The sequence below is a fragment of the Budorcas taxicolor genome, chromosome 24 (assembly GCF_023091745.1).
Source record: "Budorcas taxicolor isolate Tak-1 chromosome 24, Takin1.1, whole genome shotgun sequence".
Lineage (NCBI taxonomy): Eukaryota > Metazoa > Chordata > Mammalia > Artiodactyla > Bovidae > Budorcas > Budorcas taxicolor.
The window spans coordinates 27,773,181-27,785,514 of NC_068933.1; the positions used below are offsets into that span (position 1 = coordinate 27,773,181).

The window sequence follows — 12,334 nt, forward strand, 5'->3', positions numbered from 1 at the left end:
AAAAGTGTCATTAGTATTCAGAAAGGCTTTTTCATGTTGGCTTCATAGGCTCAGACAGCTAAGAGCACTGTCTACATATTAATAAAATCCCATTATCCCGGAAAGGCCAATGTTCAGAAATTACTTCTTTTAAACAATAGCCTTGCTGGAAAGAATTAAGTGGGAACAAAAAAAAGACTTTTATTCAAGTAATGTGACTGCAAATGACTCTTGGCAAAGCATTGAACATTTTTGAGCCTCCGAAAATAAAGACACTTTGTGTAAAGTGGGCAGCCACTGATAAGTGATCAGCTAATTGTGTCTCAGAATTGGGTATTTGATCGTTTCTGAGGTTGTATCTTAAAAAAAAAAATTAGTGCTCTCTTTTTTTAAGGGATCAAACTGAATCTAAATTTAATTAACATTTGCAAGATGTTCTATTATTTCAACTTTCAACTTATAAGAGAATGAATACTATTGTTATTATACCCATTAAAAAATTAATATCCTGAGAATGAAGGAAATTAGGTTTCTTCCTGTAGATCTAATGTTAATAAATGGTTACTCTTGGACTTGAAATTGATCTGTATCTATGCCTTTTGTCTTTTTCACTCCATGTCTCACGTCTTTTCACAACTACTTGTGATTTTTCCATTGTATCCAGTGAAGTCATAACATGTTTAAGGCAAGGGACCTGTTTAGGCTTAAACTGCTTAATAAAAAGCATTCTTATTTGTCAGCTTCCTCTACATGCTCATAATTTTTCATTATGAAGACATTTCAAAATGTTAACAATTTGTAGTGGTTACTTGCTTACTTAACTTTATCTCACTACATTTGCTCTTAGCCCACAGGCCAAGAAGGGATAAACTGTCTCTTAGGCTATGATCACAAGCAGAGGTGAATTTCAGTGTAAGGTTTAGGATATCCCTGGGACCCTCTTTATTTAAAGTAAAATGTTGACTCTCTTCCAATCCTTCGCCTAGATTTCTTTTTCACATTTTATAATCTAGATTGTTTGTAACAGTCAGAATTTCCTTTTAATCCCTTAGTGTTATGAAAAGATTTTACACCAACAGGGAATCGCTATTATTTTGTAAAGTCTTATCCCCTCTTCAGCCCCTGCTCCTACTAATAAATGACATTCCTACATGTTCTTCCTATGATTCTGCATTCATGTGTGAGCCTTTTTGTTTGTTTTATTTGGCTGAGCAAGGTGTGGGACCAATTAAAAGAAATAGAAACTACCCTGGTCTTAAGTGTCTACTTATCCCTTTGTTATTGTTTCCTTTGCCTGGTGGACAATTTTGATCAAGAAAACTGGTTAAAGAGTTTGGTTGTGTGACAGGTTATATTTCAGGTCAGCCTGTTGGCCTCACTTGCTTGTCTTGTATCAGTCTTTTTAAAAATTAATTAATTTATTTTAATCAGAGGCTAATTACAATATTGTAGTGGTTTTTGCCATACATGGGCATGAATCAGCAGTCTTATTAAAGGCTGACTTCCTGTTGTTTGTGTATGCTGCACATTTTTGGATGCTCTTAATTTTGTATCAGGGGCTTCCCTGGTGGCTCAGTGGTAAACAATCCGCCTGCCAATGTGGGTGCCATCCCTGAGTCGGAAAGATCCCCTGGAAAAGGAAATGGCAACTCCCGTATTCTTGCCTGGAAAATCCCATGGATGGGGGAGCCTGGTGGACAATGGTCAGTGGAGTTGTAAAACAGTCAGACACAACTTAGTGACTAAACAACAATAATTTTGTATCAGCTCTTCATCTCTGTTCTTGCTTTATTTTTGGACTCACCTTGTGGCTTGTGTGATCTTAGTTCCCTGTTGAACCCAGGCCCTCGGCAGTGAAAGCCCAAGCCACTGGACTGCCAGTCCCTGTTCTTACATATTATAATTTTGTTTAAAATTGATTCTAATTGGTTTTGTCAAGTTAAAAAAATTAAGGAATGATTTCTCTTGTTATCAATTATTTCAGGATTTTTTGACTCTTAATAGAAGAGGTTTATATACATCTCTTTCTTTTATTAGTTGAGCTTCTCCAACAGGTCATTTTAACTTTATATGTAAGATCTCAGATTCCTTAGGTATAAAATGGGAATAAACAGTGTCTGTTTCATAGCATTTATGTGAAGCATTTTATGCAGTGTCTGATTCTGTAGAGTTTCATAGTTGCTGCAGTGGCAAGTGACTTCATTCTGGTAGAACCAGATGACAACGGACATTCTGTAGTTTGCACCATGAAATCCCTCTCTCTTTTCTTTACCCTTCTCATTATCAGCAGTTCAACAGTATCTGAGCTGTGTTAACATACACACGCGAATTCATATATGATTCCTTAGGTATCAGAAGAAGGGGATGATATAAACTGAGTTGATCCTTTCTATATGTGTTTAAGTTGCCTTTGCCTATAAAATATGGTGGAAGAATTAAGTATGAAAAATGAGATAAGCAGCTATGGAAACCTTGAATCTATCTTGTGAGTGAGCACTAATTAAAAGAACACAGCTTGCATTTTAATATAAAAAATGAAGTTAATCCTTATAACTTCCATTTATAAATGTTTTATGGCTTTATTGTTACATTGTATCATTTTTTCTTACTCTAAAACAATGCAGGCATATTAGGAAAATCTAAAAATTGCAGGAATTTAGAATGTCATTATAATAGTAGCAGACACTTACTGGGAGATTACTCTATTTCAAGCATTGTTTTAAACACTGTGTATGAGTTAACTTCTTTGAAAGCTTTTAGAAAATGAAACTCCACCAAAACATGCACCCCTCCCAGAACCCCAGATAACTCATCAATTAAAGACCAAAAAGTTAATTTTATGATTGGGAGTTCATTCATTCTTCCGAGTTAACTTTATTCTTATAGACAAGATATAGTAGCCTATTGAAGAAAGTAAAATAAAACTATAGCCATACTTATTAAGGCCCCAAATGGTTGCAATGTATAATTTTCAAGAAAGGTTTGTCTGTTTCTACTCTCTCACTATTTCCCATTCCTGCTTTAAGACCCAAGGATTGAAGAATCTCACAGTTAAATGTATCATTATAGTTCAAAGGAGTTTTTTGTGTCCCTAGAGAAATTTGAGTTTCCATTGAACTGCAAAAAGGATTGCCAACCTCTTTAACATAAATGCTTTCTCCCTTCATAATGTTTTTAAATATGCAGCTCTCATTTAAGCTTTCGTTTAAAAACAGGATTATTTTTTCAAAACTAATTGAAACCACTGATCTAATTAACTCTTTTCTGCATAGAGATATTCTTGTTAGGAACTGCTTGACAGGTGGAAATCCAGACTTGAATCTGTCTAAAGAGAAAACCTCTTTTACCTTTTTGAACACTCAAAAGGTCCTTCCTTATATATCATCCAAAATATGCCTTCTTTTCCTGTAAGATATAATTCTACCTTCAAGAGCTTCACCAAATAATTTCCTTTTCCAGATAATAAAGATGGAATATATTTATATATATCTTGTTCATAGCTCCCTGCCAGTGGAACCTCTCTTACTTTAATAGCATCTTCTCTGGTGTTAAGATATCTAGGCCATATTCAATTCTGATCACCTTCTAAAGTCCTCTAGCTGTTGATATTTTTTTTTAATCAAATGCCACTTTGAAGCATAATTCAATACTCCAGATATAATCCAGCCTATGAGCAGTATATTGAGACTTTTATCCAATTTGATTTATGCTCTTTTAATATTAATTTGGCCATACAGTGGTACTTTTTTCTTCCTTTTTTAAACAGTTATTTAAAATGGAGTAGTATTAAACATGTGGCTGATTGAAATTCATTTTTCTGTATAAATTGTTGTCAAGGCTCTTCTCTCCCAACCTGTATTTCTACTACAGATTTTTGAACCTGAATGTATTTGTTATGCTTATCTATTGATTCTTGGTCTTGGCCCATTGATGCACAGTCCTAGAATTCCCAAGGGTGTCTCTACAGAAAGGATTTCTTAGTCACTTCTCATGCCTGCCTTAGAAATTCACTGTAACTGTATAAAAATGACTAAGAGGTAGGTTGTAAAGAAATCTGTTTGTTTAAAGAAACGTTTGAGCACAGAAAATTTCTTATTTTTTCTTATTGTCTTTCTATTTCTCTGTTTTTAAATTTTTTTATTGGAGTATAATTGCTTGGAATAGCAACCCACTCCAGTACTCTTGCCTGGGAAATCCCATGGACAGAGGAGCTTGGTGGGCTACAGTCCATGGGGGTTGCAAAGAGTCAGACTCAACTGAGCATGCACACATGATTATTTTACATTGTTGTGTTAGTTTCCACTGTACAACAGTGTGAATCAGCTACACACACACGCACACACACACACACACATCTATATATACATATATCTATATATACAAATGCATACATACATACATATGTATATATATACCCATCCTCCCTCTTGAGCCTCCCTCCCTCCAGCGCCCTCCCACCCCTCCAGGTCATCACAGAGCACCAAGCTATGCTCCTTGTGTTACAGCAGCTTCCCACTAGCTCTCTGTTTTAAACATGGTAGTGTATGTATGTCAGTCCTAATCCCCCAGTTCATCCCACCCTCCCCTTCTCTCCCTGTGACCACAAGTCCATTCTCTACATCTGTGTCTCTGTTTCTCCTTTTAAGCATAACATTTATTTTCATTCCTTGGAAGAGTATTCCAGTAAACACTGCCCAGGTCTTTTAGGAGAAGTATGAGTTTAAGAGCTATCCCTGTCAGATTAAACTGTAAGTTAATGTTAACCATAAATTTCATTACCCTCTTTCTTTAAGAAGATTCTCCTGAGAGAGGTACTCAAGGATGGCAGAATTTAGACAGAGAGAGAGAGAGAGCAGCTCCAGCTACATGATCATGAGAGGCTTAATGCAGGAATTGGCACTTGAAGATCAGCTAATATCTTGATGGGTCAAAATATGGGGTCCCCATTCTAGGAAGAAGAAATACACAAGCAAAGCATGAAGATGGCAGGCCATAAAGCTTACACTTGCAGGTGGAGGAGGGTGGATTAATTCAGTAGACTGGAGGAGGAGAAGAGTAGAAATTAAATTTGGAATAATTGATCCAACCTGATTAATAATATTATATGACAAAAAGACCAGAAAATTCACTTAAAATTAGGAGGGTATAATTTACAGGAGGGCTCTCCTGGTGGCTCGGCGGTAAACAATCCACATTTTTAAGTTAGACATGGGTTTTACCCCTGGGTCAGAAAGATCCCCTGGGGAAGGAAGGAAGGAATGGCAACCCACTCCAGTATTCTTGCCTGGGAAACCCCACGGACAGAGGAGCCTGGCAGGTTACAGTCCGTGGGGTCGCAAAACGTCAAAGAGGACTTAGCAACTCCATAACACCACCGACAAATTTACAAGAGGTTTGTGTGTAATTGTGAGTTGCTATCTTTGCTCCCTGCCCTGTTTTCTCCCTGTTGTCCTCCTCTCAGGAATCCAGGCTGTCAATATCAGGCTCCTGTATATAAGGACACTTTAGAAAGGCTTTAATGAATGCTGAGCCAATCCCAGTAGTTTGGAGTTTTTAAATCATAGGCACTGCTTAAATTATAGGCTTGTGCAATAGTAAAGCATAGACAGATGCAAATCACAGTGTTGCCCATGTTCAGAAAGAGTGCCAAATATTGATTTAATATGTAGTTTTAGGAAAGTGTGTGTTATTGTTGCATGAATATTTATTTCAATATTAAGAACCATTTGTGTGGTATGGTGCTCCCAGCAATGAGAATCATTTCAAAGAATGACAAATTCCCTTTCTTTTGAAAGTATTAAATTCTCTTCCTTCAAAATTAACATAATTCTTGATATCATTCTGCTAAGAAAGGAAGTATAGAGCGTTTTAATCTAGTCTAGTCTTCACTGTCCTTACCAGATTTATAAGAAACAGCTTTACACTTTTTATCTTCCTTAATTAACCCTATTGGCTACTGACACTGAGATATAGAGAGGAAAGAAAACTTAACATTTGGGTGAAAAAAATATTCTGAAATGTAATGTGGTTAGTGGTAGTGTTAGAGGAATAAAAAGAAAACTTAGTAAAGAATTCCTTCAAATTGCTGATCTGGGTGATGAAATTAAGACTATGTCCAGGGTATAATTTAAACGAGATGTATCTCACTTTTGGTGTGATTTTGGTAAAATCATATATGTGTGTATATATATGTATATCTATGATCATCGTATTTCTGTGAAAGATACTTAAACCTCTTCGGTCCTGATCTTGTAGGAAGTCAGAACTTCGCATTAGCAAAGCGTCACTGGCTGATTCTGGAGAATATATGTGCAAAGTGATCAGCAAACTAGGAAATGACAGTGCCTCTGCCAACATCACCATTGTGGAGTCAAACGGTAAGAGATGCCTACTGCGTGCTATTTCTCAGTCTCTAAGAGGAGTGATCAAGGTATGTGGTCACACGTGTATTACGTAGGTGTGTTAAATCTCATTGTGAACAAATAAAAATCAAGAAAGGAAAATTCTATGTTTGAAATAGCTTATGGGTCCTCTTGTAAAGCTCTTCACTCCATAAGGTGAAATAGACCTGAAATATACACAGATTATTTAAAAAGGATTGGAATAATATCATGAATAGCAGAGACAGAATGGATTGCTAAAAGAAAGAGATTGTACCTCCATTTTAAGTTAGTCAGGGACAGCAGGTAAGTTTTTTGCTCTGTCAAAACAATATGTATGTATGTATATGTATATATATATATATATAATTTATATACAGAATATATATTGTATATATTTCATGCTAATGTGTTATGTATGAATATATGTACATTGTGTGTGTGTAAACAGAATACAATGCTGAGTTGGTCCTGGCAATTTTTATGTTCTTATACATGTTTTCAATATGTCTGGCTCTAGGTAGTAGAAAGTTAGGCTTATCAGGGCTTTTATGAGCCCATTAATTCAGAAATCAAGAAAGCCTTAGAGGCAAAGCATTTTTTTTACTCATTGTATAGGCTTTAAAAATAAGCATTTATACAGGTTTCAGCTTCTGTTTTCCTAAGAGCAGTGCCAGGGACTATTTGTTAAACAAATGAATAACTTGGAGATAGAAGGTGCCCCCTATCCTCTGACAACCCCTCTGAGTTATCTGAGGAAGGGTAAAGGAAGGGGATAGCTGGGGGCTCTCTGTTCACGATCCCTTAGTACTCCACAAAGTGATGGAGAAGCTGATGATGAGCTAGCAGTGAGCATCTCTTGAAACAAAAATGCTGCTGTAAACCTTTGGTGCTGTTTTGGATGATGCCACTGGATTGCTGTCTTCACAAGCCTTGTCATCTATTATAAAACCAAGCACAATTGCACTACTTCTAGGCAGGTGATGAGAAAGACTGCCCACTACAAAGACCTGATCTCTTAAAGTGATAAGATAAAGTTACAGAGCCAACAAAGGAAGAGTAAAAGTACTCTAGGGGTTAACTCCTTAGGAGACTGGTGTGGTTTAATTCAGTTGATAACAGGATAGGGAGAAGGGAGTGAGATTAAAATATGGAACAGGGTTGGGAGTATTCAGGTTAATTCCTAGTCCTCTGTGGACTTCCCAATGCATTGCTCTATTGCAGTGTAATCAAAGTTCATTTCTTTCATTTTAAATACCTCCCTCCACGGAAAGTAAAAGACAACAGTGAAAACTGGTTTCCATGATTATTTTTAGGGGCCGTGTTTACTGTTTAAAGTGTAAAAGCCATGTAAAATTTATAAGAGTAAATATAATATCACTTTACTTTTTAATCAGCATAGGTAAAGCAACAGGGTTTTGCTTGTGTTATTTTTTTCCACTTGGAATTTTATAGGATGCAACTAGAAATGCAAATTTGAAATTTCAGTGACTAATCTTTCCTTCCTATAATACCATGTTTAATAGCTTTTTCTCAGTTTGTCAGTGATTTGTTTCAGTGCATCTTCTCCTGGTAAAGGCTCCTGAATTATGATTTGGACACTTGGATTGGATTTGTGTAGCTATGTATACTGTAAAGTCCCAGGAAAATAGAATTAAAGTGTCATAGTTTCACTGAGTGCTTACAGTAGGATTATATTTAATATTCCACATTTTCTGAATTGCAGTATCAAGCAGTGAATTACTTACCACTATTTTATTCTTGGCAAAAACTCATAGGATTTCTTTTTATTAATTTAGGGGTGCTGAAGTATTGATAATAGCAGTTTTTCACATCCCTTTCATGGGAGAAATATTTAGCTTATTTTCCATATTAGTTTATTTAAGAATTGATCTCAAATTTGAATGTAGTATTGAACAATTATAAAGTGTAGAGAAATGAAAATAGGGATGTTTTGGATAATCAGTCTTTTCTACCTGACAAGAAAAAAGAGAAGGTCGTGAAATATTGTAAGGAAATCATCCTTAAAACAATCATCTAAAATTCCTTCAGGACTAGAAGGGAGGAATGAAGAATCTCAATTACTGTGCAAGGTGGTCGTTTATATTTTCTTCTTAGAACGTTAAGACTAGTTCTTCCATATCCAACCTTTTCATTGTATTTAAAAAGAAATAGAGACTTAAGATTTGTTTTAAATTCCTTACTTCCTGGTTCAGTACAGTTTACTCAATACCAGACTGTGTGTTTGTGAATGTTTAAGGTAGATTCTTTGATTTATGAAAGACGAAAACTGGAAAAAACAAAAATGGTGTGAGGCGGAAAGAGAGAGGGGTTCCACTGGAACGAACTAGAGCTTCATTATAACTGGGGCTCCAGGAGAAAATGGTACCTAGGGTGTCTTTACAAGTTTAAACATCAGGAATTTTTGGCTTTTCTCCAAGTCTGCCCTTCAGGCGTCCAGATATATTCTTGACTCGCTGACTCTTTCTTGTATTTTCTAACCTCTCCTGCTTTCACTTATGCTCCTTTATAATTCCAAACTTTGACCTGATTATGGCTCCATTTGGTCATATTCTTCTTCATGGTTCTTTTGAAGGCATCCTTTCAGTTTTGACTCCATCTCTATGATTGTTGCCTCAGGGGCCAAATCAGATTCCCCATAAGAATCTGAGTGGCAGAGCTGATCACGTCCGAAGATCCATAGAGCTTACAGCTCATCGGCGTGTTCTCCCCAGGTCCCCACCACGGGCCCAACCCAGGAGAGAGAAGCCGGAAACATGGCTGCCTAGAAATGCTCCTCTTTTCCGAGGCTATGGGTCAGGCATGCAGTTCATCAGAGCCTGTACTGTCAGGCACCAGGACAGACAGGGCCAGAGCATCCTGCACACTGGGAAACGCTCTTTTCTCCCTGCATCTCAGCAGCTTGGTTGTAGTACCACCAGCAGGAAAATGCATAATCATTCTGATGTTCACCCTCTTCTACTGCAATCTACGAATTTGCTATATTCAGCTCAAGGTTGGTTATCCAAGAAGTCTCAGCTCGGATCCTGAGCTCTCAGGGACTCAAATTCACTACCTTCATGTTGTCAGATTCCTGTCTTCCAAGATTCTGGGCAGAGGTTGCACAGAAACACTCTTTCAGAGAGAAAAAGAACGCTCTACTGTGGTTATAAGCTGTCACTCAGCCAAACCATCTCTTCTTAGATATGTATTTACCATTGACTTGAGCTGAGAGAGTAAAATTCTCAAGAATCTCCCCTACCCCCCCACCATGGTGAGAGTGTTAGGGGGGAAAAAGTCTTAAAAATAAGAACATGTTGCCAAAATATTATACGATGTAGAACTCCTCTTGAGATTTTATTTCGTCTGTGGAATATTAGTCATTTTGTTTGTTTTGCGTGGTCTCACTCATCTCTCCCATATTTCTCCAATAAATACATAACTATGGCTTGATAATTTCTATATAGTTTGCCTTGATGAAAGATCCTGGAATACAGCCCTGAGCTAATTATCCTAGCTCTGTGCAAAGGATTTCTTGTGATTTACTTAAATTCTCACACCATTGCTTTCTTTGTATTAAGATGTTTAGAATATATTTTAAGACAAGATTGTAGGAGAAATGGCAGGAGTTAGAGGTAGAAATTCACGAGAGACTGTGTTTTCTTTTCTCCTTAGGAGAAAAAGAAAAATTTAGCAAGTTGAGCTTGTTGTTTGACACTGTTTTTAATCCTATTATGACAGCTATGTAACTATTAGAATGAAATTAGCACAGATCATAAAGATCTTCCATCTAATGTTATAAACATCCTGAAATGAAACTCACTGTTTAGATCTTAGATTAACAACTAGATATAAATGACATAATACAAAAAGACTGAGAAATTCCCCTTGAATCATTATATGCTTGAGTGAAACAATGACCCAATTTCTAATGTTTTCAAGCATTTAGAAAAGAATATATATTTGGCTAGTCATTTTCTTAAGCATTATGGAAATTTATATGTTTTCTGCCTTTTCCACTGCCTTTTAACCCCTACCTTATTTGGAAATAAGAACCTGTCATACAGAAGCATATATAAACCTATGCAGTCTGCTAATGACCTCTGAGACTGTCAGTCTAACACAGTCCGTTTGAGTTTTCATACAAAGAAGGATCTCAAAGGCAGTCATCATTACATGATAGATTATAGGTGAATTCTTTTCATGAATTCAAATATAGTGGTTTAAAAGGCCACATACACCATGCTCAGATAGACCCTATGCTGTCTGTTCATTTTCAGTTGTATTTTATTTGGCTTGGTCTTTATAGAGGAAACATTAGTATAGCCATGACTTCATATCTAAGAAGCTGTTAAGAACTCCTGGGCATCAGATTAGGGAAGAGAATAATAGACCTGACTAGTTTTCAAATTAATTAAGTACTGCTGTCTTTTCAAAGATTAATACAGGAGACTATACAACTGATCAATCATATTTTCTACTAGGTTTTCTTTTTTTTAATCAGGAGAAAAATTATTTGAGTGAGATTCAAGATCCCATAGGAGCCATGGGGCTCCTGGCAATAAATAGCTGTTTCATTTTAGATGATCAGAAAAAAATTTTTTCCACAAAATTTGATTAATGTATCAATTGTTCCTTTAAAAAGTTGGCTCATATGGATAGCCCACATTGACAGTGTTGTTAGAAATGCCATGATATTGGTGAACAGCTTATGTTGTTGTTGTCGTTGTTCTGTTGCGAAGTTTTGACCCCATGAACAGTTGCACGCCAGGCTTCCCTGTCTTCCACTATCTCCTCGAGTATACTCAAACTTAACGTCCATTGAGTTGGTGATTCCATCCAACCATTTCATCCTCTGTCGCCGCCTTCTCTTTTCACCTTTAATCTTTCCCAGAATCTGGGTCTTGTCCAGTGAGTTGGCTGTTCGCATCAGGTGGCCAAAGTACTGGAGCTTCAGCTTCAGCATCAGTCCTTCCCATGAATATTCAGAATTTATTTCCTTTAGGGTTGACTGGGTTGATCTCTTTGCTGTCTCAGGGACTCTCAAGAGTCTTCTCCAGCATCACAGTTTGAAAGCATCAGTTCTTCGACATTCAACCTTCTTTGTGGTTCAACTCTGACATCTGTCCATGACTACTGGAAGAACAATAGCTTTGACTAGATGGACCTTTGACTATAGGAGGATCCTATAGTAACACTAAGAAGCACATAGTTTGTGTAATAATCTCCATGTATATTGCATTACATAGGATTCCCATGAAGGGTAGAATGGAAGAGAAGTTTGAGTGGAAAAAACTCTCTTTTCAATGCATAGTATTCATCCTGCCTCTATGCCATTTGTTAATTCCAAAATTTCTCAATTGCTTAACTCAATATTGACTAGAAACATATTAAAACATCTTTTGTTACTCAAATGTTATTGACTGGAGACATTTCAGTATTCACTTACATAACAAATCACAGGCCACAGGCATTAGTCTCTACAAAAATCCCCCAGTCAATACCGTGCTAAAACTAACACTCATTATGAGCAAGAATTCAGATGCTTAAATATATTCCTGAAGTCATTTTTACTAGTGCTAATAAATAAGTATGCCCATGTTAAATCTTTAAAAATAAATACTTTGTCATTATTTTCAAATGTACAGCAATGACCTGTAAATTTAGAATAATAAAAAGTCACATAATTGGATTTTAAATACACACAGACACATCATATGTATGCTTGTATTTGTTTATGTATATTTTGGTAAATAGCTATATTTAGTATATTGTGTCATGATGAATTCTCAAACAAGTCATGCATACATAATAATTAGAAAAATTCCTTTCCAGAAGGTGTTATTTTTAAGACAGGGCAACTTTTTCTTGAGACCAGATCCAGTTTATTAAACAAGCAAACATTACAAATATATTAATGTTTCATATGTTTACCTGTCTACGCAGCATAAATTGCTCAGCTGTGTTCAATTCTT

General features: G+C 36.3%; 1 protein-coding gene across 1 annotated transcript in view; it reads left to right on the forward strand.

Annotated features, from left to right (window-relative positions):
* The window catches only part of NRG1 (neuregulin 1), a 1,131,190-nt gene that overhangs the window by 956,946 nt on the left and 161,910 nt on the right, over positions 1-12,334 (forward strand). Inside the window, exon 3 of the mRNA XM_052661558.1 lies at positions 6,235-6,356. Within this exon, the coding sequence (XP_052517518.1) occupies positions 6,235-6,356 (122 nt within the window). The remainder of the gene's footprint in view (positions 1-6,234; positions 6,357-12,334) is intronic.